At 43.9% G+C, this 22,190-nt stretch overlaps 1 protein-coding gene across 2 annotated transcripts in view; it reads left to right on the plus strand.

Annotated features, from left to right (window-relative positions):
- The window catches only part of mfhas1 (multifunctional ROCO family signaling regulator 1), an 88,239-nt gene extending 74,888 nt beyond the window's left edge, over positions 1-13,351 (plus strand). For both annotated transcript variants that reach the window (XR_006315986.2, XM_043719916.2), the window contains exon 3: positions 7,631-13,351. Coding sequence is in view for 1 of the 2 variants with exons in the window: in XM_043719916.2 (XP_043575851.2) it covers positions 7,631-7,635 (5 nt within the window). In the remaining variant the exon portion in view is untranslated. The remainder of the gene's footprint in view (positions 1-7,630) is intronic.
- Positions 13,352-22,190: the final 8,839 nt, after the last annotated feature.

The following is a 22,190-nucleotide window of genomic DNA, read 5'->3' on the forward strand; positions in this document are numbered from 1 at the left end:
TGTGACTGTATGGAGTTTGAAAATTCTCGCCATGTCTGTTTGGGTTTCCTCTGGCTGCTCCTGTTTCCTCCCACAATCCAAAGATGTGCAGGTTAGGTGGATTGGCCATGCTAAATTGCTCATTGTGTTCAGGGGTGTGCAGGTTAGAAATGCAGGGTGACATAGGTCTGGGAAGAGTGCTCTTCAGAAGGTCAGTGTGGACTTGTTGGGCCAAATGGCCTGTTTCCTCACTGTAGGGATTCTATTCAAAGCCCTCTTGCCATGTACAAACAAGCATTGGAATTTATTTTCCACTTCAAAGGGTTCATCTCAACTTGGAGCTGTCAATTAAGGTGTGGAATGGCAGGGATCGTACTGTAATAATGGAGGATTGTGTAATCCGTTGTGCAACACTAATCGTGTAATGACAGATGGAGTGAAGTAGCAAGCAATGATTTTTTTTAATGCTCCAGGCATTTTCTCCAATATTTAAAAGATAGAAATTTTATGCATCTTGACATTTTTGACAGTTCCAATTACCAGAACAGTCAAAGCATTTTTGCAATTTACTTACATATATTTAACTCTAATTTTAACAAATGCATAGGGCACCTTATCTTTTCAAAAGAGCACCTTATGTCTCCCAAAGGTGTCCCAGGGCCATATCCAAAGGGATATCCCATCTCTCTATAAAAGAGTGCCATGACTATTCCAAAGAATCTACAAAGATCAACGCTGATCCTGTCTGGTCCAATTCGCACACATCACATTTCTCACACTATGATCACCAAAATCAGATGTAAAGGGAGGCAGTTGCTGCTTTATATGGACAGCAAAATGTACATGTATGAAGCACAACCTAACCTCTTCCCTGCCCTCACATAATGATAGATGCCATTTTCTTGGATGAACCTTCCAATTTTAGGCTTCACCTCTCATTTTTTCGGAAAATTCAATCCTCTGAGTGGATGTTGATGGGTTAAGTGCAAACATTTGGCAAATCAAACATAGTCTAAGAAAATGTGAAATGCAGAATATTATGCAAATGGAGAGTTTGTAGAATTTGGTACAAGTAGATCTTTTTGGCCTTTTAATTGAATCACACAAAGTTAGCATGCAGGTATAGCAAGGGAGGAGTAAGGCAAAGGAACTAATGGCCCTTATTGCAAGGTAAATGGGCTACAAATGTTGGGAAATCTTGCTCCAGCTGTTCAGGGTACATGCACCTTGACTACTGTGCACAGTTTCAGTCTCCTTCCAAAAGGAAGGATATACTTGCATAGGAGATGGTTGAGAGAATGTAACTAGGCTAATTCTTGGCTGAAGGGATTGCCTTATAAGGAAAGGTAGAAATATTTAATCAGTACTTAGTGGGATATGAAAGATTGAGAGGTGATTTTCTTGAGGTTGCAATTTCTTCTTGAGGTTTGAGAACACAGATGTTCAGAGGGCATACTCAGAGGTTTATGGCACAGAACGAGGCCATTTGCCCCATTATGTCTGCATAAGATCTGACAACCCCAATACCATTTTCCAGCTTTTGGCCCAAAGTCCTGGGGGCTATGGAAACATAGGTGAATATCTGAAGGAAGCGTTGGCTAATGCCAAACAAGTATGGATAGGTGAGTCTTTTTGAGTTGGAAAGCTGTAACCAGCACTGTGCTACTAGGATCAATTCTGAGTTCTCAATTATTTACAGTCTTTAGATGAGGGGACTGAATGTAAGATTGCAACTGGTTGAAGGTGAATGGAACATTGTTGTATATTGTGAGGGAAATGGAATGTGACTAAGGAGGTTTTACTGCAGTTTTACAGGATGTTGGCAAGCCAACTTCTGGAGTATTTTGCACAGTTTCAGTCTCCTTATTTGAGAAGAATAGATGCTTTAAAAGCAGTTCAGTGAAGGTTCACTCAGATAATCCTTTCAGGAATAAGCTTACACAGAAAAGTTGAACCAGTCAAGCCGATCTCCATTGGAGTTTAGAAGAATAAATCAGTGGTGATTTTATTGAAATCTACAAATTTCTGAGAATGGGATAGAATGGATACCAGGAGGACGCTTTGCTTGTGAGAGAGAGAATAACTAGGAACATAGGTTAAGAAAAACTGATCTCCCCTTTGAGACAATGATGAAGGGTTTTTTTTGAGGTTTGTTGATATTAATGATTACCTTCTGGGGAAATAGAAATCCTGAGATCCACAGCACAGAAAAAGCCCTTTGGTCCATTGCCTCCACGTTGGAGACTGGGTCTTTAATATATTAATTGATATGTTGGATAGATTTTGCAAAGATAAGGATGTTGAGATTTATAGAATACAAACAGGAAAATGGGATTGAGACCACGATCTGATTAAATGGTAGAGCGGTGTGAAGGGCCAAATGGCCTATTCCTGTGTATTTAGGACTGTAGTTAGCTGCTACTGATATACTCCCCATTTGAAATGAAGTAACTAGGTAGATGTTTCATCATAGGATTCCCAGAATGCTATGAATTGTACACTGCAAATCAGTGATTTTTAGATTAGATTAGATTACTTACAGTGTGGAAACAGGCCCTTCGGCCCAACAAGTCCACACCGACCCGCCGAAGCGCAACCCACCCATACCCCTACATTTACCCCTTACCTAACACTACGGGCAATTTAGCATGGCCAATTCACCTGACCTGCACATCTTTGGACTGTGGGAGGAAACCGGAGCACCCGGAGGAAACCCACGCAGACACGGGGAGAACGTGCAAACTCCACACAGTCAGTCGCCGGAGGCGGGAATTGAACCCGGATCTCTGGCGCTATGAGGCAGCAGTGCTAACCACTGTGCCACCGTGCCCTTAACATGGCCCTTACTTCTCTCAGTTTTAGGTTTGTTGGGTCCCTATTGCATTGTAAATGTTGAGGTTCAGTATAGAGCTGCCACAAACAGGCATTGCTACAGGGTTAAAGAGGCTGATTTTCCACATGCACTGACATCATGCTCAATGTAGGTTAGTTCATTGGGGAATTCTTTCTGGAATGCAGGAATGTTACTTTGTTTTATTTAACTGTTAGATGTTTAATTTGATTAGTTTTCATGTTGCGGATTTTGTATTAGAAGACTCTGAGGTGGGGCACGTCAGCTCCATTCAGTTATATTCTGTGGTCATCTACTTCTTGGAGTATTTCAAGAGAGACCTTGAAGTTCTGTTAATGTGAGGAACGTTATCATCATTTCATCATATGGATAAAAAAATCATTTTGTTTTGCATGTGACTTTCTCTCTGATCTGTTCATTTATAGAGTAAACATACTTATCACCCTTGTGACTGATTCAATTACTTCGATCTTGCATCTGTGTACATACTGGGAGTGTCTGTGGACTTAAAGTTTGCTTTTCATCTGCCAGTTCTGCTTCTGACGCATAATATATCCAAACTGATGAAATTCCCTATGGTGTCATTATACACTGTACAAGCTGGCAAATATATCTTATCATAAACTCTGTGTGCAGAGTACACACTGAGCAACAATGGCAGGGCATGCAAGTTTCATATCTAGTGCTGCGTGTTGCCTTTTTTAAAGTTAATTCTCAAACCAAAATGGATCAAAACATATGAAAACCTAAAGAAAAAGTTATTGTTGCACCAGTTGGGTTTTTAAAGCTGGAACCTTTTCAGAATCCCTTAATCACAAAGATCAACGTAGCTGGGATCATGTACAGACATGGATTAATTAGCAAACAACCAGAAAATCAAGAGCAAGAATAATTGGGTCATTCTCATATTGACAAGCTGTGACTAGTGGGATACCGCAGGGGATGGTACTTGGGCCCATCTGTCCACAGTAAATAGCAATAATTTGAATATGGAGCCAAATAAAATAATTACCAAATAAAACCAGATATTGGTGAGGCCACTTTTAGTAGGGTTTCCTGCTATAGGAAGGATATTATTAAATTGGAGAAAGTTCAGAAAAGGTTTACCGGGGTGTTGCTAGGACTAGAGGATTTGAGTTATAAGGAAAGGCTGGATAGACTGGGACTTTTTTCACTGGAACGTAGAGGTGACCATTATAGAGGTTTATAAAATCATGAGGGGCATAGATAGCATGAATAGCAAAGGTCTTTTCCCTAGAATGGGCAAACTCAAAACTAAAGTCATAGAGATGTACAGCATGGAAACAGACCCTTCAATCCAACCCATCCATGCCAACCAGATATCCCAACCCAATCTAGTCCGACCTGCCAGCACCTGGCCCATATCCCTCCAAACCCTTCCTATTCACATACTCATCCAAATGCCTCTTAAATGTTGCAATTTTACCAGCCTCCACCACTTCCTCTGGCAGCTCATTCCACACATATACCACCCTCTGTGTGGAAAAAGGTGCCCTGTAGGTCTCTTTTATATCTTTCCCCTCTCACCTTAAACCTATGTCCTCTAGTTCTGGACTCCCTGACCCCAAGGAAAAGACTTTACCTATTTACCCTATCCATGCCCCTCATAATTTTGTAAACCTCTATAAAGTCACCCCTCAGCAAGAGGAGGAAGATTTACAAGGGACTTGTGGGGCAACTTCTTCACGCAGGAGATGGTTCGTATGTATAATGAACTGCCAGAGGAAATGGTGGATGCAGGTACTGTTACAACATTTAAGAGACATATACATGATAGGAAAGGTTTCAAGGGATAGGCCAAATGCAAGCAATTGGGACTAATTTAGTTTGGAAAACTTAGTTGGCATGGACTGAAGGATCTGTTTCCGTGCTGTATGACTTTATTATAATATTTCCAAATGCAGGGATGACGCCATACTAGCTGGGAATTTGTGCTGCGGAAGAAACAAAGTGGCTTCAAGAGGATTTGGACAGGAATAGTGGGAAAGAATGGCAGATGGAATATAATCTGAAAAGAATGTGAGGTTTTCCACATTAGTTGGAGGAACAGATGTGTAGAGTATTTCTTAATTGGTAAGATGTTGTAAAGTGTAGATGTGTGTTGCCATCAGTAATTCACTGAAAGATAACATGCAAATGCAACAAGCTAATAGGTTTGTTAGCATTGATACTAGAGGAACGGTGAAGCCTTTCTTCAGTTGGATAGAACATTGCTGAAACTGCACCTGGAGTACTATATACAGTCATTGATAATGGTCAAAGTCAAGATTGATATTTTAAAAATCTGTCAGTGATGTAAAGGGTTATGGGAATAGTGTGGATGGGGGAAAAAGCATTGAAGTGTTTGATCAGCCATAATCATGAATCCTGGGGCTAAATGATTTACTCCTGTTCCAGTGACTCAATCTCCAATGCATTGTCCCTTCGAAGGTTATAACTAAATCGTTTAGCTAAAATTAATAAATGCCACACTGAGCTGATAGTATAATCAGGAATACCTTGCAGTTCATCCCAGACCAGAAAGGCTGCAGCTTTATTCACAGCAGGGCTGCCCAACAATTTTGCCTTCATGAATCCAACAGGTTTGTGTACTTGTTCACATGATATGGGCATCACTGGCTAGGCCAGCAGTTATTGCCCATCTCCACTTGCTCTTGAAAAGGTGTTGGGGACGGCTTTCTGAAGCTTTTGCAGTTTATCTGGGATAGTAACACCTATAATGCTGTCAGGGAGAGAGTTCCAGCATTTTGATCCAAAGACCGTGAAGGGACAATGATCTATTTCAAAGTAATGATGGTGTGTGGTTTAGAGTAGGAATTGCAGGTGATGGTGCCCCTGTGCATCTACTGCCCTTGTCTTTCCAGGAGGTAGAGGTTGCAAATTTGGAAGGTGCTGTTAATACAATCCTTGATGAGCTGGTGCAGTACATGTTGTAGATGGTGGACACTGCTGCCACTGGTGAAGAGAGTGAATTATGAAGCCATTTGAGGAATTATCAGTCAAGTATGCCACTTTGTCCTGGATGGGATTGAGCATCTTGAATGTTTTTGGAGCTGCAGCCATCGAGGCAAGTGGGCTGTATTCCATCACACTCCTGAACTTATGCGTTTTAAATGATGGACAGGCTTTGTGGGAGTCAGGAGGTGAGTTACTCATCGAAAATATTTTGGCTACAACAGCAGGTCAGAGTGAGTTCCAGATTTCCACCACCCACCAGGTCAAAAGGTTCTTGTAAGTTGAGCCTATATGGCTAGTCCAGGTCCGATTCTGGTCAGTGATACTTCAGGATATTGACGGTGGACGATTCAATGTTGGCAATGATGTTGAATGTCATGGGGACATTGATAAATTCTGGCTTGTTGGAAATTCTTGTTGCCTGGTGGTTGTATTTTTAAAATAAACAACAAAGGGGAAAGGTGAAGCATACTGAAATAATAACTAATTTTACAAAGAGCCAGCACCCCTCCCAATATTTAGCTATCAACCAACAACGCTGAAAGAATTTCAATCCATATTATATAGAAGAGAGGATTTGGTCCATTGGATTTGTGTCAGCCCTTTGAAAGAGCTATCTAATTTGTTCCCTGCATATGCTTTTTCCTTTTCAAGGTTACTTTGTTTTTCCTCATTGCTGTGTGTGGGATCTTCAAGTTCAGTTATCTGTCACTCCCTAAATAACAATGGTGACTGTCTGTCTGTGAAGTACTTTGAAATTAGTTATGGTGCAGCAGGTGCCAAGTAATTACAAGTTCTTTTTGCACTCATTTTCAAGGTTGTGAAGTCTCACTGAGTTAGAGCCATTGAGATCTACAGCATAGAGAAAAAGGCCATTTGACCCCTTACATCTGTGTTGGTTAAAAACAACCAACTGACTAATTCTAATCCCATTTTCCAGCAGTTGGTCCATAGCCTCATACACCACAGCATTGCAAGTTTGTGCCTAAATGTTTTTTAAATATCAAGAGTTTCTATCTCTATCACCTTTATGGGTAGTGAGTTCCAGATTTCCATCACCCACCAGGTTAAAAAAGGTTCTTGTAAGTTGAATTAGGTCGGTAGATGCTCCAGGCTCTTACAGCTCTGTATCAGGAACCTCCTGCAGTGGAGAAAGGGTTTATACTTGACCTGAAATTCTTTAGACTTCCAGTCAAGAGGATGTATTCTAGTGAGAGCAGCCGCTCGTCAGTTTACCGTAAACTCTCTTTTATAGGTGCTGAAGCCTTCTGTCTTTTAATGGCTGCTGTAGAAACTGGGTGGGATGAATGAGTTTTAACTGGACAGACATGTAGATTATTGTAACTGTGTTTTGTAGAGTTCACTTCATAAAATCAGGTTTAATGTTAGTGAGAAGTGGTCAGGATATGTTTAAAGTTTCATATTATGTTGAAGTTGAGGTCTGAACCACCATTTCAGCATGACTTTCTTCTCTACTCTTGGTTTGAATAAATCTGAGGAAGTAATGATCAAATGGTACCAATTTTCTGACTGACATGGCTACTTTTTGCTCACGGAACCAATGAGAATGAGGGAGCTGTTTGTGGCTAGGGCAGAGGATTGGCCGTCTGGATAGAATAGCCAAAAACTTTGAAACCCTAACAAAACACAATTAAGAGGAGACTTTAGGATCTTTCTGCATAGATGGACAAAAGTGGCCTTTTCCAAAATTACCTAATATTCTCAGGTTGAAAATTACTTTGTGCCAATGCTATGTTTGTGCTGATAAGGACTGCTTACTGATAAAACTTTTTCATTTTCATTTTCTTTCTGTTCTCTTAACAGGTTGACACTGAGCTGAAGTTTTCGTGACCAGTTGTGGATTGTTTATTTGGATATGTGGAAGGAAATGGCTAACTTGCAGGTGCTCTTCAACAATGGATTTGCAGCAGTTCCATGATGGGCCCACGACATTGGAGATGTTGTACATGAATGAATTAATAATTGTCTGTGCACAGCATAGAAAGAGGCTCTCCTGTCCACTGCAAGTTGTCCTTCCATGGATTTCATTATTTGAAAGCAAGCTGACCTGATACACCCATTCTTCCAACAAATAGCACAGACACAGTGTTCCACAACTTATTTTTTGGAATAGGTGGCTCTTCAGGGATTTTCTTTTGCAGTGTTTTACTAAAGCCATACTTTCAGTGTTGTCTGTTGGAATAAAATGCCAAAAGCAACTGTTCTGTCCTCGAGCCTGAGGCATAGATGGTCTAGAGCATATTAGCACTAATTTTGATTTTTGAACCTAATGAAAGATTTAATTTTAAAGCTTTCAAGGAACTGTCTGTGCAATACTCAGTGTGATAAAATAATCATACTCGCATTGTGTTATCTGCATTGTCCTCCTTGTTAATAGTTAAGCAAGGTCCCAGTTGTTCCTGATCTGATTCATCATACTTTCCACTACACGGAGGAATGGGTTAAAGCTGCAAGGTCCCATTGTTTCCATTTATTTGTTCAGGATTATTAGTTAAAGTGGAATCCTGGTAAACAAGTAGCATTTGGAAGATGCGTTTTCTTGACAAAATAATGTTTTAATCGACACACAACACCTGCATTATTATTTCATCCTATCTGTACCCTGTTGAAGTATGTTTTCCCTTCTCTCTGGGAGCCTCCTCATCCCTGGGTTGCTACATTGTAAATTCAAGTCCTACTCTAGACCTTGAACTAATAATCTAGCTGACACTTCAGTATAGCGCCAAGGGAGTATCATATTCTAAAATGTTTTTGTCTTTTAGTATTGAGAAAAATCCAAAAACATTATTTGGAGAAGTGTAGGGGAGTTATCCTGTTGTTTTGGGCAACATTCATCCCTTAACGAATATCACCAAAGAAAAACTTCGCCTGTTATTGTTTTGATTGCTGTTTGTGGGATTTTGCTGTATGAGAACAATTTTGTACAAAATAGTCACTGCATTTCAGAAAGTATTCAATGGAATGTGAACCATTTGGGGACATTCTGAGAGCATGATAAGGCAGTTTATTAGGACAAGTACTTTCTGCTGCAAAGGGCTTTTCAAAGTTATGCACCTACAAATCATTTTTGTTAAATTAACACATCTGAAGAGAAGAAGTAAAATCAGTGCAGCTTACAAATATTTTATTTTTATGTTGCTAATAAAATGACTATTGCAATGGAACTGAAACATTTGCACATCAAGTCACCTTGGATAAATGACACTTATTAAAAGGATCAGTGGAAACTTTTCTGTTTCAGTTTTATGATCGCTGCTACACAGGCACAGAATGATGTACAACAATTAAATGAAGTTCATAAGTTTGCTGGTGCTGTAGAAAGTTGTTTTGATAAACATTGTTCTAAATATTTATTCCAGGATATAATGAGACTGTCAAAGCTATATTTGTTATCCATCCCTTGTTACCCTAAAGTATCACTTTTACAACTAAAGTGTATGTAAGGCCACTTAACAGATCGTTGTAGTGTATCTTTATATAGACAGATAAAGTAACATTAGTGAACTGGTTGTGATTTTACAATATAACAGAAGGTCATCCTATTGTCCTCTGATGCCATCCTTTGAATCATGGATGTATTAAGTTGAATTCCAACCCCCCACCCCAAAGACCTTGTGACCAAGAGCTAATGAATGAACAAAGGATCACACAGTGACATATTCTACTCTGAAAGTTTCACTTGGGAGTTTTGATATCAATTGGAGTCCTGGGAGAAACTTATACAGGATTGCTGCACCTGCTGCAATCAATTGAAAGTGGAATGGCCTCCTTTGAAAAATGCATATCAGATTCACAGGGAAAAGACAATGATGGCAAATTCTGGTCAACAGTGGTCTCCTGTGCTATTTGAAGCAGAAGCTTCCAGACACACATCGGTCTCAGCAGTGACCCCATGAAGTAGTTTCCTACCAGCTCTGGGAAATGAACATGGTTATCTTCGTCTCAAAGAAGAAAGGCAGATATTTGAATTTGTTTACTTTATCTTAGACTCACCTATACTCAGCATCAATATCTCTCTGCGGTAGAGAATTCTGAAAACCCTTCATCTCCTCTCAGTTTTAGATGGCCATTCCCTAACTCAGAGACTGAGCTGGAATGCTAAACTCCCCAGGAGAATCACTGTTGAACCTTAATGCGCACACTTTCTAGGGAAAATCTGCCCTTTCTTGGGTAAGGAAACCAAACTGTACACAGTATTCCAAATGTGGCTGTAGCAAGGCTCCCAAAAAAAAAACAATTTCTTTCTTGTACTCCAATTAGATGATAGGTTAGCATACCATTTGCTTTCTTAGTTTTCTGTATTTAAGATGTACATGAATGTATATGATTCATGTATGAGAACACCCAGGTCCTTGTGAATGCCAACATTTCTCTGACACTCTCCACTTAAAATGTTCTGCTTTTCTATTTTCTGCCAGTGTGGATATCTTCACATTATACTCTATCTGCCAAGTTCTTGCACATCTTTAATTTAAATCTCTTTGCAGTCCCTCTGTATCATTTGCACAGCTTATTTTCTTATTACTATATTTCTTCAAACTCTGTTATGATATACTTTCTCCCCTTGTTTATATCATTGATCTAAATTGAACATTGCTGAAGCCTAAGCACTGACCGCGCCCTCCTCCCCCCCAATCAAGCCTATTTGTTACATCATCATAAATTCTTAACAGAGCTGTGAACCCCTACTCCCCTTTCAGCAATTAATATTGCCTGTATTTAATCAGGGTATGGTTTTTAAATTGCTCTTATAACCGATTTTAGCATTTTCCTACTGCTGAGGTCAAGCTAAGTAGCTTGTAATTCCCTGTGTTTTCTTTCTTGAACAGCTAGGTTATCTTCTAAACCCTAAAACATAGGGAATTCTGGAAGATTCAACCAATGCATCTACTATCTCTAGCTACTTCTCTTAAAATTCCATGGTATTATTAATCAGGTCAAAGAGATTTGTTTGCTTTTACACTCATTAATTTCTTCCGCACTATTTCTTCACCAATACGTTCTTCACTTACATTCGAATCTTGGATTCCCTTACCTTGGATGCTTTTTGTGCTCTATATCGTATTAGGGGAAAAAAAACAAGGTTTTGCTACAGTTTTACAGGGCTCTGATGAGACCATAGTTAGTCCTGTGCATACATTTGGTCTCCTTGCTTGATAGTGCAGTAGCTTACATTTAATTTTAACAGCATGGAAAAAAGCTCTAGGCCTATCATGTCTGCATCGGTCAATCTATCAGTTCAAATTCAGTGTTCAAGCACTTTGCCCGTAGCCTTATATGATGTAGCATTTCAAGTGCTTATTCAAATATCTTGAGTTTCTATCTCTACCACACTTTTAAAGCAGTAAGTTCCAGATACCCACCACCCTCTGCCAAAAAAAACTTTTTTCCTCAAATCTCTGAACCTCTTACTCCTCACATTTAACTGTGCCGACAAATTATTGACTACTCTACTAATGGAAATAGGATTGATGGGGAGAAATGAAGAAACTATCTATGGTTCTCATAACTTTGTATGATTCAATCAGGTTCTGTTCTCGATGTTCTCTGCTCTAAGGAAAAAAAACCCAGTCTTACCTGGTCTCTCTCCATAGCTGAATCACTCTGACCCAGGTAACGTTGTGGTGAATCTCCTCTGCACCCTCTCTAGTGTCATCACATCCTTCCAATAGTGTCGTTTAATTGAGCATTCTTCAAGTGAGAAGGTTGACTTTTCATGAAGTGGACAGCATTATCAGCAAATCTTCATGAATGCATGGTGGGTATTACAAAACATGGTTGTGTATTCCCAACAAGGACCTCATTCCGTCCCCATTGAATGATAACTCTACGAGTTAGCGCTTACCTCTCTCTAACACGATCAGGGCTGACAGTAAACTGTTTCATGTGCAATTGTTTTCATATTCACCCTGTGGGTTTTTAAAAATTCAACCTCAGGATGAGACTCTCATTGACAGGGCCAACAATTTACCGTCCTTCCCAAAAATTGCTCTCTGCAAGTGTTGTGGCTGCTTCTTTGAATCCTCAGCAGATACTTGACGCAACTGAGCTGCTGACTTGACAGACCACTTTCAAGAACAGTTAAGAGGTTGTCAAATTGCTGAAGGACTGTGATAGGGTGAGGTGCCGTATGTACATCAGACCAGCGAAGGGCAGCAGGTTTCTTTCACAAAACACATCAGTGAGTCTGCCAAGAGCCAGTGGTGAATCCATCAGATACTTAATCCAGGCCCTAATGTTTTTAGTCCAAGCTCTTGGAGAACACCCTTGGCTGTATTGAGATTGACATCTTCCCCCACATTGTGATGCTCCATTTCTTTTAGTGAAGGATCATTTTGCCATTTGTCCACCAGACATGTTCTACATTAAACATGTGGCTGGTGAGAGCCCTTCTGCATGACAATTGGAAGCAACTTCTTATTCCCGATGTTTCCTGTTTATTTTGATGCTGACCATTCAGTCCTATTAATATTTGATGGATTCTGGACTTTCACCTCCTTACAGATGCTGCCTTGCCTGATGAAAATCTTCTGTTTTTATTTTAATGATTTCTGTTCTTTTCCAGCTAATGCAAACAGCAGTTAACCAAATTAGAGAATCTTACAGCACAGAAAAAGTTCAGCCTGTCATCCCTCTGGCAGCTGTTTGAAAGAGTTATTTAATTAGTCCCTCCATGGTCCTGTAAATGTTTACTTTTTGGGTGGCCTTTTAATTGTGTGTACAGAGTTACAATAAGTCCATTAGTGTTGGTGAATTTAGCACTAGCTCTTAACCTTTATCTATTTGAAATTGAGTGATACAAAGACCAAGCACCAACTTGTTAACCCTGCACCAGCAGTGTTTTTGACCTGGAGCAAGTAACTCTCCTTAAATTTTTAAAGTATAATCCTAATGAGAAGAAAAACATTTTGATACGGAACTCCAAATGGGGAGCAGGGGCAACCCTGCTTCATGGAAAAGTATTTTCCAAATAAAGGTGGTGGCCCAACCCCAGGAGCTGCCAGCCCAATCAAAGCTTGAACTCCCTCAGCAGTGCCACCAGCAGCAGTGGCCAGTGCTGATGCTGCAGCTGCAGTCGAGGGTGCGTCAGTGGCTTGTGTCCTCTTAAAGGAATAAGCTATAGGGGAATGACAAGGATCAAAATGCATGCCCTGCTGGGACATTGCCCTTAATTGGCTACTTAATTGTTTCAGTTGGATTCCTGCTGACCAGGTGATCTGCTAATTGCCATACAGTTGGGAAAATAACACAGCAGTGGGAAGATATTGAGTGTTTCCCCAACCCCCATAACACCCATCTATACCATTAGTCTAGCCTTCCTACCTGCCAATACTGTTTAATTTTCATTAGCCACACAATCTGATCATGTCACACAATCTTCGGGTGGAGACAGGGTGTTCCACATTAGCTTTCATCAGGAATAAATGTTTTCTGTACAGCTGCCTGTGAGTCCTTTATAATTATGCCTGACTAGTACTGTAGTTGTATTAATTGTTATCATGCAATAAACTCTTGTTAAAGAAAGCAACTGTCTCTGTAAAGACTTGACAATAGTGTCTCCTCTGCCTCTGATCATCATACCAGCCCTCGATGGTGTATAGATGAAGGAGGGTTGATGACAGTGAACCACCTCAGAAACCCTCTGTGCCACACATTGTCTGAGCTGGCAGATAGCACGAGGTGCTGGCAGTGACACAGTCAATTCCACAAGGATTGGTAAAACTTCTGGCCAGTGGAATGATCCAGAAACTGTTTAAAGTGACCATAATCAGTCAAACCAAACAGTGAGAATGAGTAAAATCTCAAACCTGTTTGATGGGGAAATAATCCATGGGTTCAGACCACTCAAATGTCAAAGAACTTGTCATTTGTTCTGACTCATCACATTTGTCCTTGAGAATGGAGAGGCGTTGAATAGCAGTAGAACATTCTGTTAAAATGTACACATTATATTGTTAATGATGATGTTATTATTGAAGTCAAGCTTTAGTTAAAAGTTGAACTTAGTTAAACATGCCTTAAAACAAAGTTGGGAATTCTGGAGAAACTCAGCAGGTCTGGCAGCATCTATGGAGGGAGAGAGTGAATGTTTCATGTCCAATATGATTCCTTCAGTTCCAAAAGAAGTGTCATTGGACTTGAAACTTTAACTCTGTTTCTTTCCCCGTAGATACTGCCAGATCTGCTTACATTTTGTTTCTTTTTTCAGATATCCACCATCCTCACTTTATTTTTTATTTCTCAGGGTTGTCTTGATTGTTCTGGGTTTGGGAATAACTAGTTCCAAAATTGCCAAATTGCTCAAGGGAGTTTCTAAACTTGGTGCAAATATTAAATTCTTGTTTGTAGGATTTTGAGATCCATGAAACAAAGGGCATTGACAAACGGCTGGTATTGAATGTCCGGACTTGTCCGACCTGCCCAGCTCCTTTTCCACCTATCCACTCCACCCTCTCCTCCCTGACCTATCACCTTCATCTCCTCCCCCACTGACCTATTGTACTCTAGGTAAAAACAATGACTGTAGATGCTGGAAACCAGATTCTGGATTAGTGGTGCTGGAAGAGCACAGCAATTCAGGCAGCATCCGAGGACAGGCAAAATCGACGTTTCGGGCAAAAGCCCTTCATCAGGAATAAAGGCAGAGAGCCTGAAGCATGGAGAGATAAGCTAGAAGAGGGTGGGGTGGGGAGAGAGTAGCATAGAGTACAATAGGTCAGTGGGGAAGGAGATGAAGGTGATAGGTCAGGGAGGAGAGGGTGGAGTGGATAGGTGGAAAAGGAGCTGGGCAGGTCGGACAAGTCCGGGCAAGTCGAGTTGCTGGAGGTTAGAAACTAGGATGAGGTGGGGGAAGGGGAAATGAGGAAACTGTTGAAATCCACATTGATGCCCTGGGGTTGAAGTGTTCTGAGGCGGAAGATGAGGCGTTCTTCCTCCAGGCGTCTGGTGGTGAGGGAGCGGCGGTGGAGGAGGCCCAGCACCTCCATATCCTCGGCAGAGTGGGAGGGGGAGTTGAAATGTTGAGCCACTGGGCGATTTGGTTGATTGATGCGGGTGTCTCTGAGATGTTCCCTAAAGCGCTCTGCTAGGAGGCGCCCAGTCTCCCCAATGTAGAGGAGACCGCATCGGGAGCAACGGATACAATAGATGATATTAGTGGATGTGCAGGTAAAACTTTGATGGATGTGGAAGGCTCCTTTAGGGCCTTGGATGGAGGTGAGGGAGGAGGTGTGGGCACAGGTTTTACAGTTCCTGCGGTGGCAGGGGAAAGTGCCAGGATGGGAGGGTGGGTCGTAGGGGGGGCGTGGACCTGACCAGGTAGTCACGGAGGGAACGTTCTTTGCGGAAGGCGGAGAGGGGTGGGGAGGGAAATATATCCCTGGTGGTGGGGTCTGTTTGGAGGTGGCGGAAATGTCGGCGGATGATTTGGTTTATGCGAAGGTTGGTAGGGTGGAAGGTGAGCACCAGGGGCGTTCTGTCCTTGTTGCGGTTGGAGGGGTTGGGTCTGAGGGCGGAGGTGCGGGATGTGGATGAGATGCGTTGGAGGGCATCTTTAACCACGTGGGAAGGGAAATTGAGGTCTCTAAAGAAGGAGGCCATCTGGTGTGTTCTATGGTGGAACCGCTCCTCCTGGGAGCAGATACGGCGGAGGCGGAGGAATTGGGAATACGGGATGGCATTTTTGCAAGAGGTAGGGTGGGAAGAGGTGTAATCCAGGTAGCTGTGGGAGTCGGTGGGTTTGTAGAAAATGTCAGTGTCAAGTCGGTCGTCACTGATGGAGATGGAGAGGTCCAGGAAGGGGAGGGAGGTGTCAGAGATGGTCCAGGTAAATTTAAGGTCAGGGTGGAATGTGTTGGTGAAGTTGATGAATTGCTCAACCTCCTCGCGGGAGCACGAAGTGGCGCCAATGCAGTCATCAATGTAGCGGAGGAAGAAGTGGGGAGTGGTGCCGGTGTAATTACGGAAGATCAACTGCTCTACGTAGCCAACAAAGAGACAGGCATAGCTGGGGCCCATACGTGTGCCCATGGCTACCCCTTTGGTCTGGAGGAAGTGGGAGGATTCAAAGGAGAAATTGTTAAGGATGAGGACCAGTTCGGCCAAACGAATGAGTGTCGGTGGAGGGGTACTGTTGGGAACGTCTGGAGAGGAAAAAAACGGAGGGCTTGGAGGCCCTGGTCATGGCGGATGGAGGTGTAGAGGGATTGGATATCCATGGTGAAGATGAGGCGTTGGGGGCCGGGGAAACGGAAGTCTTGGAGGAGGTGGAGGGCGTGGGTGGTGTCTCGAACGTATGTGGGGAGTTCCTGGACTAGGGGAGATAGGACAGTGTCGAGGTAGGTAGAGATGAGTTCAGTGGGGCAGGAGCATGCTGAGACAATGGGTCGGCCAGGGTGGTCAGGCTTGTGGATCTTGGGAAGGAGGTAGAACCGGGCAGTGCGGGCTTCCCGGACTATGAGGTTGGAAGCTGTGGGTGGGAGATCTCCTGAGGTGATGAGGTTGTGTATGGTCTGGGAGATGATGGTTTGGTGATGGGGGGTGGGGTCATGGTCAAGGGGGCGGTAGGAAGAGGTGTCCTCGAGTTGGCGTTTGGCTTCAGCGATGTAGAGGTCAGTGCGCCAGACTACCACTGCGTCCCCTTTGTCTGCTGGCTTGATGGTGAGGTCAGGATTGGAGCAGAGGGATTGGAGGGCTGCGTGTTGTGAGGGTGAGAGGTTGGAGTGGGGGAGGGGGGTCGACAGGTTGAGGCGGTTAATGTCCCGGCGGCAGTTGGAAATGAAGAGGTCGAGGGCAGGTAATAGGCCAGCGCGGGGTGTCCAGGTGGATGTAGTCTGTTGGAGGTGGGCGAAGGGGTCCTCGGAAGATGGGCGGGAGTCCTGATTGTGAAAGTAAGCTTGGAGGCGACGGAAGAATTGTTCGATGTCACGGCGTGTATTAAATTCATTGATGCGTGGACGGAGGGGGACAAAGGTGAGTCCTTTGCTAAGGACTGATCGTTCGTCCTCAGTGAGGGGGAGGTCTGGGGGGATGGTGAAAACTCGGCAGGGCTGGGAGCCGGGAGCTGGTGTAGGTGTAGAGCTGGGAGTGGGGTCGGAGCCAGTACCTGGAGTGGGTGTGATGGTGGGGGGAATGGGGGTAGAGTCATGAGCAGGGGTAGTGTTCCCCTCGGGGTTCTAGGGGGTGGGGATAGTGACAGTGGGGTCTGTGGGGGGCGTGTCAGCAGAATGCAGATGAGTGGCGCTGGTGGGGGCGGAAGTGGTGGCAGACATGGCAGTAGGGGTAGCGGAAGTCACTGAGCATGTGGCATCGGCGATGATGTGAGGGCCAGAAGTGGCTGTGGGAGTGGCCATGATGGGGGCAGTAGTGACATCGTCAATCAGCGTGGGGGTGGTAGCTGCATCAGCCGCATGGCTAATGGCTTTTCCGAGGCCAGGGGAATCTTCTGGAATGTTCAAGGAGCGCTGGTTATGGAGGTGGGTAGATAAAAGTTTGTTGTACTTACAGTTTTTGATGTTTGAGATGGAATTGAAATACTGTTTGTTGAGAGTATGAATTCTCCTGAGGATGTCGTACAGAGTGGGTCCTTTGCAATTCTGAGAGAGTGTGGCCCTCAGCTGAGGCAGGGCTGACTGTAGAGAGGTTAGGTACCGGCGCATTGCTGCAAGCGTGGAGCGGAGGATCTTGATGGAGAACCGTTGCTGGTGTTTTTGAATCTGTAATCTGTACTGTTTGTCCTGTTCGGGTCCGAACTCTGCTGGTTTAAAGGTGGTCCGGAGTCCGTGTGGGGTGAGTTGGTTACGGAGACAGGCACTGAGGAAGCAGATGTGGCTGTGATAGCGAGTTTGTTTCAGGACATGGTTGAAGAGCTTCAGGGCTGAGGAAATGACCTGGGAGTTGCAGTGAGAGAGAGACTCCCTGAGATTCTTGTAGAGAGAGGAGGAAAACTTCTTCAAGGCAGGCATCCTTGCAAGAGGATTCGCAGTAGGGTTAAAATCAACGAGGTAAAAACAATGACTGCAGATACTGGAAACCAGATTCTGGATTAGTGGTGCTGGAAGAGCACAGCAATTCAGGCAGCATCCGAGGACAGGCAAAATCGACGTTTCGGGATTTCATCACTTCATCAGGAATAAAGGCAGAGAGCCTGAAGCATGGAGATATAAACTAGAGGAGGGTGGGGGTGGGGAGAGAGTAGCATAGAGTACAATAGGTCAGTGGGGAAGGAGATGAAGGTGATAGGTCAGGGAAGAGAGGGTGGAGTGGATAGGTGGAAAAGGAGCTGGGCAGGTCGGACAAGTCCGGACAGGTCGAGTTACTGGAGGTTAGAAACTAGGATGAGGTGGGGGAAGGGGAAATTAGGAAACTGTTGAAATCCACATTGATGCCCTGGGGTTGAAGTGTCCCGAGGCGGAAGATGAGGCGTTCTTCCTCCAGGCGTCTGGTGGTGAGGGGGCGGCGGTGGAGGAGGCCCAGCACCTCCATATCCTCGGCAGAGTGGGAGGGGGAGTTGAAATGTTGAGCCACTGGGCGATTTGGTTGATTGATGCGGGTGTCTCTGAGATGTTCCCTAAAGCGCTCTGCTAGGAGGCGCCCAGTCTCCCCAATGTAGAGGAGACCGCATCGGGAGCAACGGATACAATAGATGATATTAGTGGATGTGCAGGTAAAACTTTGATGGATGTGGAAGGCTCCTTTAGGGCCTTGGATGGAGGTGAGGGAGGAGGTGTGGGCACAGGTTTTACAGTTCCTGCGGTGGCAGGGGAAAGTGCCAGGATGGGAGGGTGGGTCGTAGGGGGGCGTGGACCTGACCAGGTAGTCACGGAGGGAACGGTCTTTGCGGAAGGCGGAGAGGGGTGGGGAGGGAAATATATCCCTGGTGGTGGGGTCTGTTTGGAGGTGGCGGAAATGTCGGCGGATGATTTGGTTTATGCGAAGGTTGGTAGGGTGGAAGGTGAGCACCAGGGGCGTTCTGTCCTTGTTGCGGTTGGGTCTGAGGGCGGAGGTGCGGGATGTGGATGAGATGCGTTGGAGGGCATCTTTAACCACGTGGGAAGGGAAATTGCGGTCTCTAAAGAAGGAGGCCATCTGGTGTGTTCTATGGTGGAACCGCTCCTCCTGGGAGCAGATACGGCGGAGGCGGAGGAATTGGGAATACGGGATGGCATTTTTGCAAGAGGTAGGGTGGGAAGAGGTGTAATCCAGGTAGCTGTGGGAGACCCCACCACCAGGGATATATTTCCCTCCCCACCCCTCTCCGCAAAGACCGTTCCCTCCGTGACTACCTGGTCAGGTCCACGCCCCCCTACGACCCACCCTCCCATCCTGGCACTTTCCCCTGCCACCGCAGGAACTGTAAAACCTGTGCCCACACCTCCTCCCTCACCTCCATCCAAGGCCCTAAAGGAGCCTTCCACATCCATCAAAGTTTTACCTGCACATCCACTAATATCATCTATTGTATCCGTTGCTCCCGATGCGGTCTCCTCTACATTGGGGAGACTGGGCGCCTCCTAGCAGAGCGCTTTAGGGAACATCTCAGAGACACCCGCACCAATCAACCAAATCGCCCAGTGGCTCAACATTTCAACTCCCCCTCCCACTCTGCCGAGGATATGGAGGTGCTGGGCCTCCTCCACCGCCGCTCCCTCACCACCAGACGCCTGGAGGAAGAACGCCTCATCTTCCACCTCGGAACACTTCAACCCCAGGGCATCAATGTGGATTTCAACAGTTTCCTCATTTCCCCTTCCCCCACCTCATCCTAGTTTCTAACCTCCAGCAACTCGACTTGTCCGGACTTGTCCGACCTGCCCAGCTCCTTTTCCACCTATCCACTCCACCCTCTCTTCCCTGACCTATCACCTTCATCTCCTTCCCCACTGACCTATTGTACTCTATGCTACTCTCTCCCCACCCCCACCCTCCTCTAGCTTATCTCTCCATGCTTCAGGCTCTCTGCCTTTATTCCTGATGAAGTGCTTTTGCCCGAAACGTCGATTTTGCCTGTCCTCGGATGCTGCCTGAATTGCTGTGCTCTTCCAGCACCACTGATCCAGAATCCTATTGTACTCTATGCTACTCTCTCCCCACCCCCACCCTCCGCTAGCTTATCTCTCCACGCTTCAGGCTCTCTGCCTTTATTCCTGATGAAGGGCTTTTGCCCGAATCGTCGATTTTGCTGAAGCTCCTCGGATGCTGCCTGAATTGCTGTGCTCTTCCAGCACCATTGATCCAGAATCTGGTTTCCAGCATCTGCAGTCATTGTTTTTACCTTGAATGCTTATGGTCAATCTCAGCTGAGGCATTTGCATTCTTTGATTTTGTTGGCTTGTACCGCACAAGCACATGTTTAGAAATAAACAAAAATGATAGAGTACAGTTACAGTCAGAAACTATGTACTCGAAAAGGGAAAGCTTAAAAACAGAAACATAATTTAAACAGGACTGAGAAAGAAATCTGTGAGTAAAACATTAGAACAGAAGTAACTAAGTATTTTTCATACAAATACATTGATTAAAGGAAACTAATTGAATGAACCGTAGATGCAAATTAAAATTGGAAAATATGCAGCCACTACTGAGACATGACTGGTCATGAATGTGAATTAAATATACCAGGTTATGAAATGTACAGGAATGTTAGGAAAAATTGTTGAGGGCAGCAATAATCTTAATGATTAAGAATCACATCAATGATAAAAGAAGGTATAACAATACATAAACAGGCACTAGAGTTTTTTGAATCTTCTCATGTGATGTGGCAGCTTCCAGACAGAGCAAGATTTATTGCTAATACCTAATTGAGATGGTGGTGTTGAGCTGCCCGCTTAAACCATTACAGAGCTGTTGATGTCAGTGCACCCCTGTTGAAGAGAGTATCCCAGAATTTTAACTCAGGAACAGTGATATATTTTAATGTCATGATGACGTGCAGCATGGAGGGGAAATTTGCAACTAATGATGGTTTTCCCAATCTGTCTGCATCCCTTTGTTCCTCCAGGTGGTAGAGATTGTGAATTTGGAATATACTGTCAAAAGGACATGGTGAGTTGCTACAGCGCTTTTTGTTGAGACCCTGCTGCTGTTGTGCATTGGTAACAGAAGCCATCATGTTCCTCAAGCTATTGCAGTGCACGTATGACAATAGCATTTACCCACAGAAGTAAATAACTGCTTAGTATATCTTATACATAAATCTAATTAGGCTTCCTCCAAATAATAGTGTTGGAATAGCAGAAGAGCTGGCAACGATAGAGCACTTTTCATGACCTAAGGCACTTCACAGCCAAATATAGTATATTTTCAGATATAAGATGCTGTCCTGAAATACGACAGCAAATTCATGCATAGCTAGGTGCTGTGAATAATAAGGACAGGATAACCAAACAACCATTAATGATGTTGGTTGAGGGAGTAATGTTGGCTGAGACACAGCAGATTTCCCTTGTTCCTCTATGAATGGTGCAGTGGGAGTGTTACATCTGAGAATAGACATAGCCCTGGTTTAATGTCATCTCAAAAAGTCAGCACTTCTGACAGTACTCCCTTTAGTACTGCATTACAAGGTCTCTCTGGAGTATGAACTGAAGTTGTCAGGACAAGAATTTGGAATCTTCTTTGTCTCAGATATCAGAAGGATGCCACTGAACCAAGGCTGACAATGAATTCATCACACAAACCAGCCACACCAACTATTGATGCTCAGCTTCAGAATCTGCATGTGATCCATTACAGCCTCAATCTGACATTGTTGCAAGAGGTTAGGTAAGAATCACTGTCCTCAATGTCAAAGGTGAGTTTAACTAAGTGTGGCACCAGGTGAGAGCTGTCAAATCTGGGATCAATGGGAAACACTATGATTACAGTTAATACCAGACACAAAAGAAAATACTCAAAAGTTGTCATCAGCTGTACTGTCTTCAGCTGTCTCATTGTATCCAAAACAGGGGCTATTCTTTTCCACAACCATGCTGCTGTTGTCTCCTCTAACTTTCTGTGTATCCCTCTCCCATTTTCCCATACTGGTGGCACAAACATTTGAAAGATTTCTTACAAAAATCCCCCAGAAGCATATTCTGGCTTAAATATTAGTGATTCCTCCTAAATATTACACCGCTGTGAACACTTTCTTTTCATCAATTTATTTTCTCTGTCTTAGAAGATCACTTGAAATTCCATTTTCAATGCATTCTATAAGGAACAACGATATCCAGCCTGCAGGCCATGCCAAGGAAGCTAGCATCCAAAATTAGGGAGTGCCATTCAACTGGTACTCAGATTTCATCAGTCACTGTTTGACCTTTGTAAATGACATGGGTTCAGAAAGGATTGGTTGCTTCATTATTGGATAAATCCCAAACCA

Source organism: Chiloscyllium plagiosum, unplaced genomic scaffold (assembly GCF_037043375.1).
Source record: "Chiloscyllium plagiosum isolate Xiang-an unplaced genomic scaffold, Cpla_swu_hap1 HiC_scaffold_2, whole genome shotgun sequence".
Lineage (NCBI taxonomy): Eukaryota > Metazoa > Chordata > Chondrichthyes > Orectolobiformes > Hemiscylliidae > Chiloscyllium > Chiloscyllium plagiosum.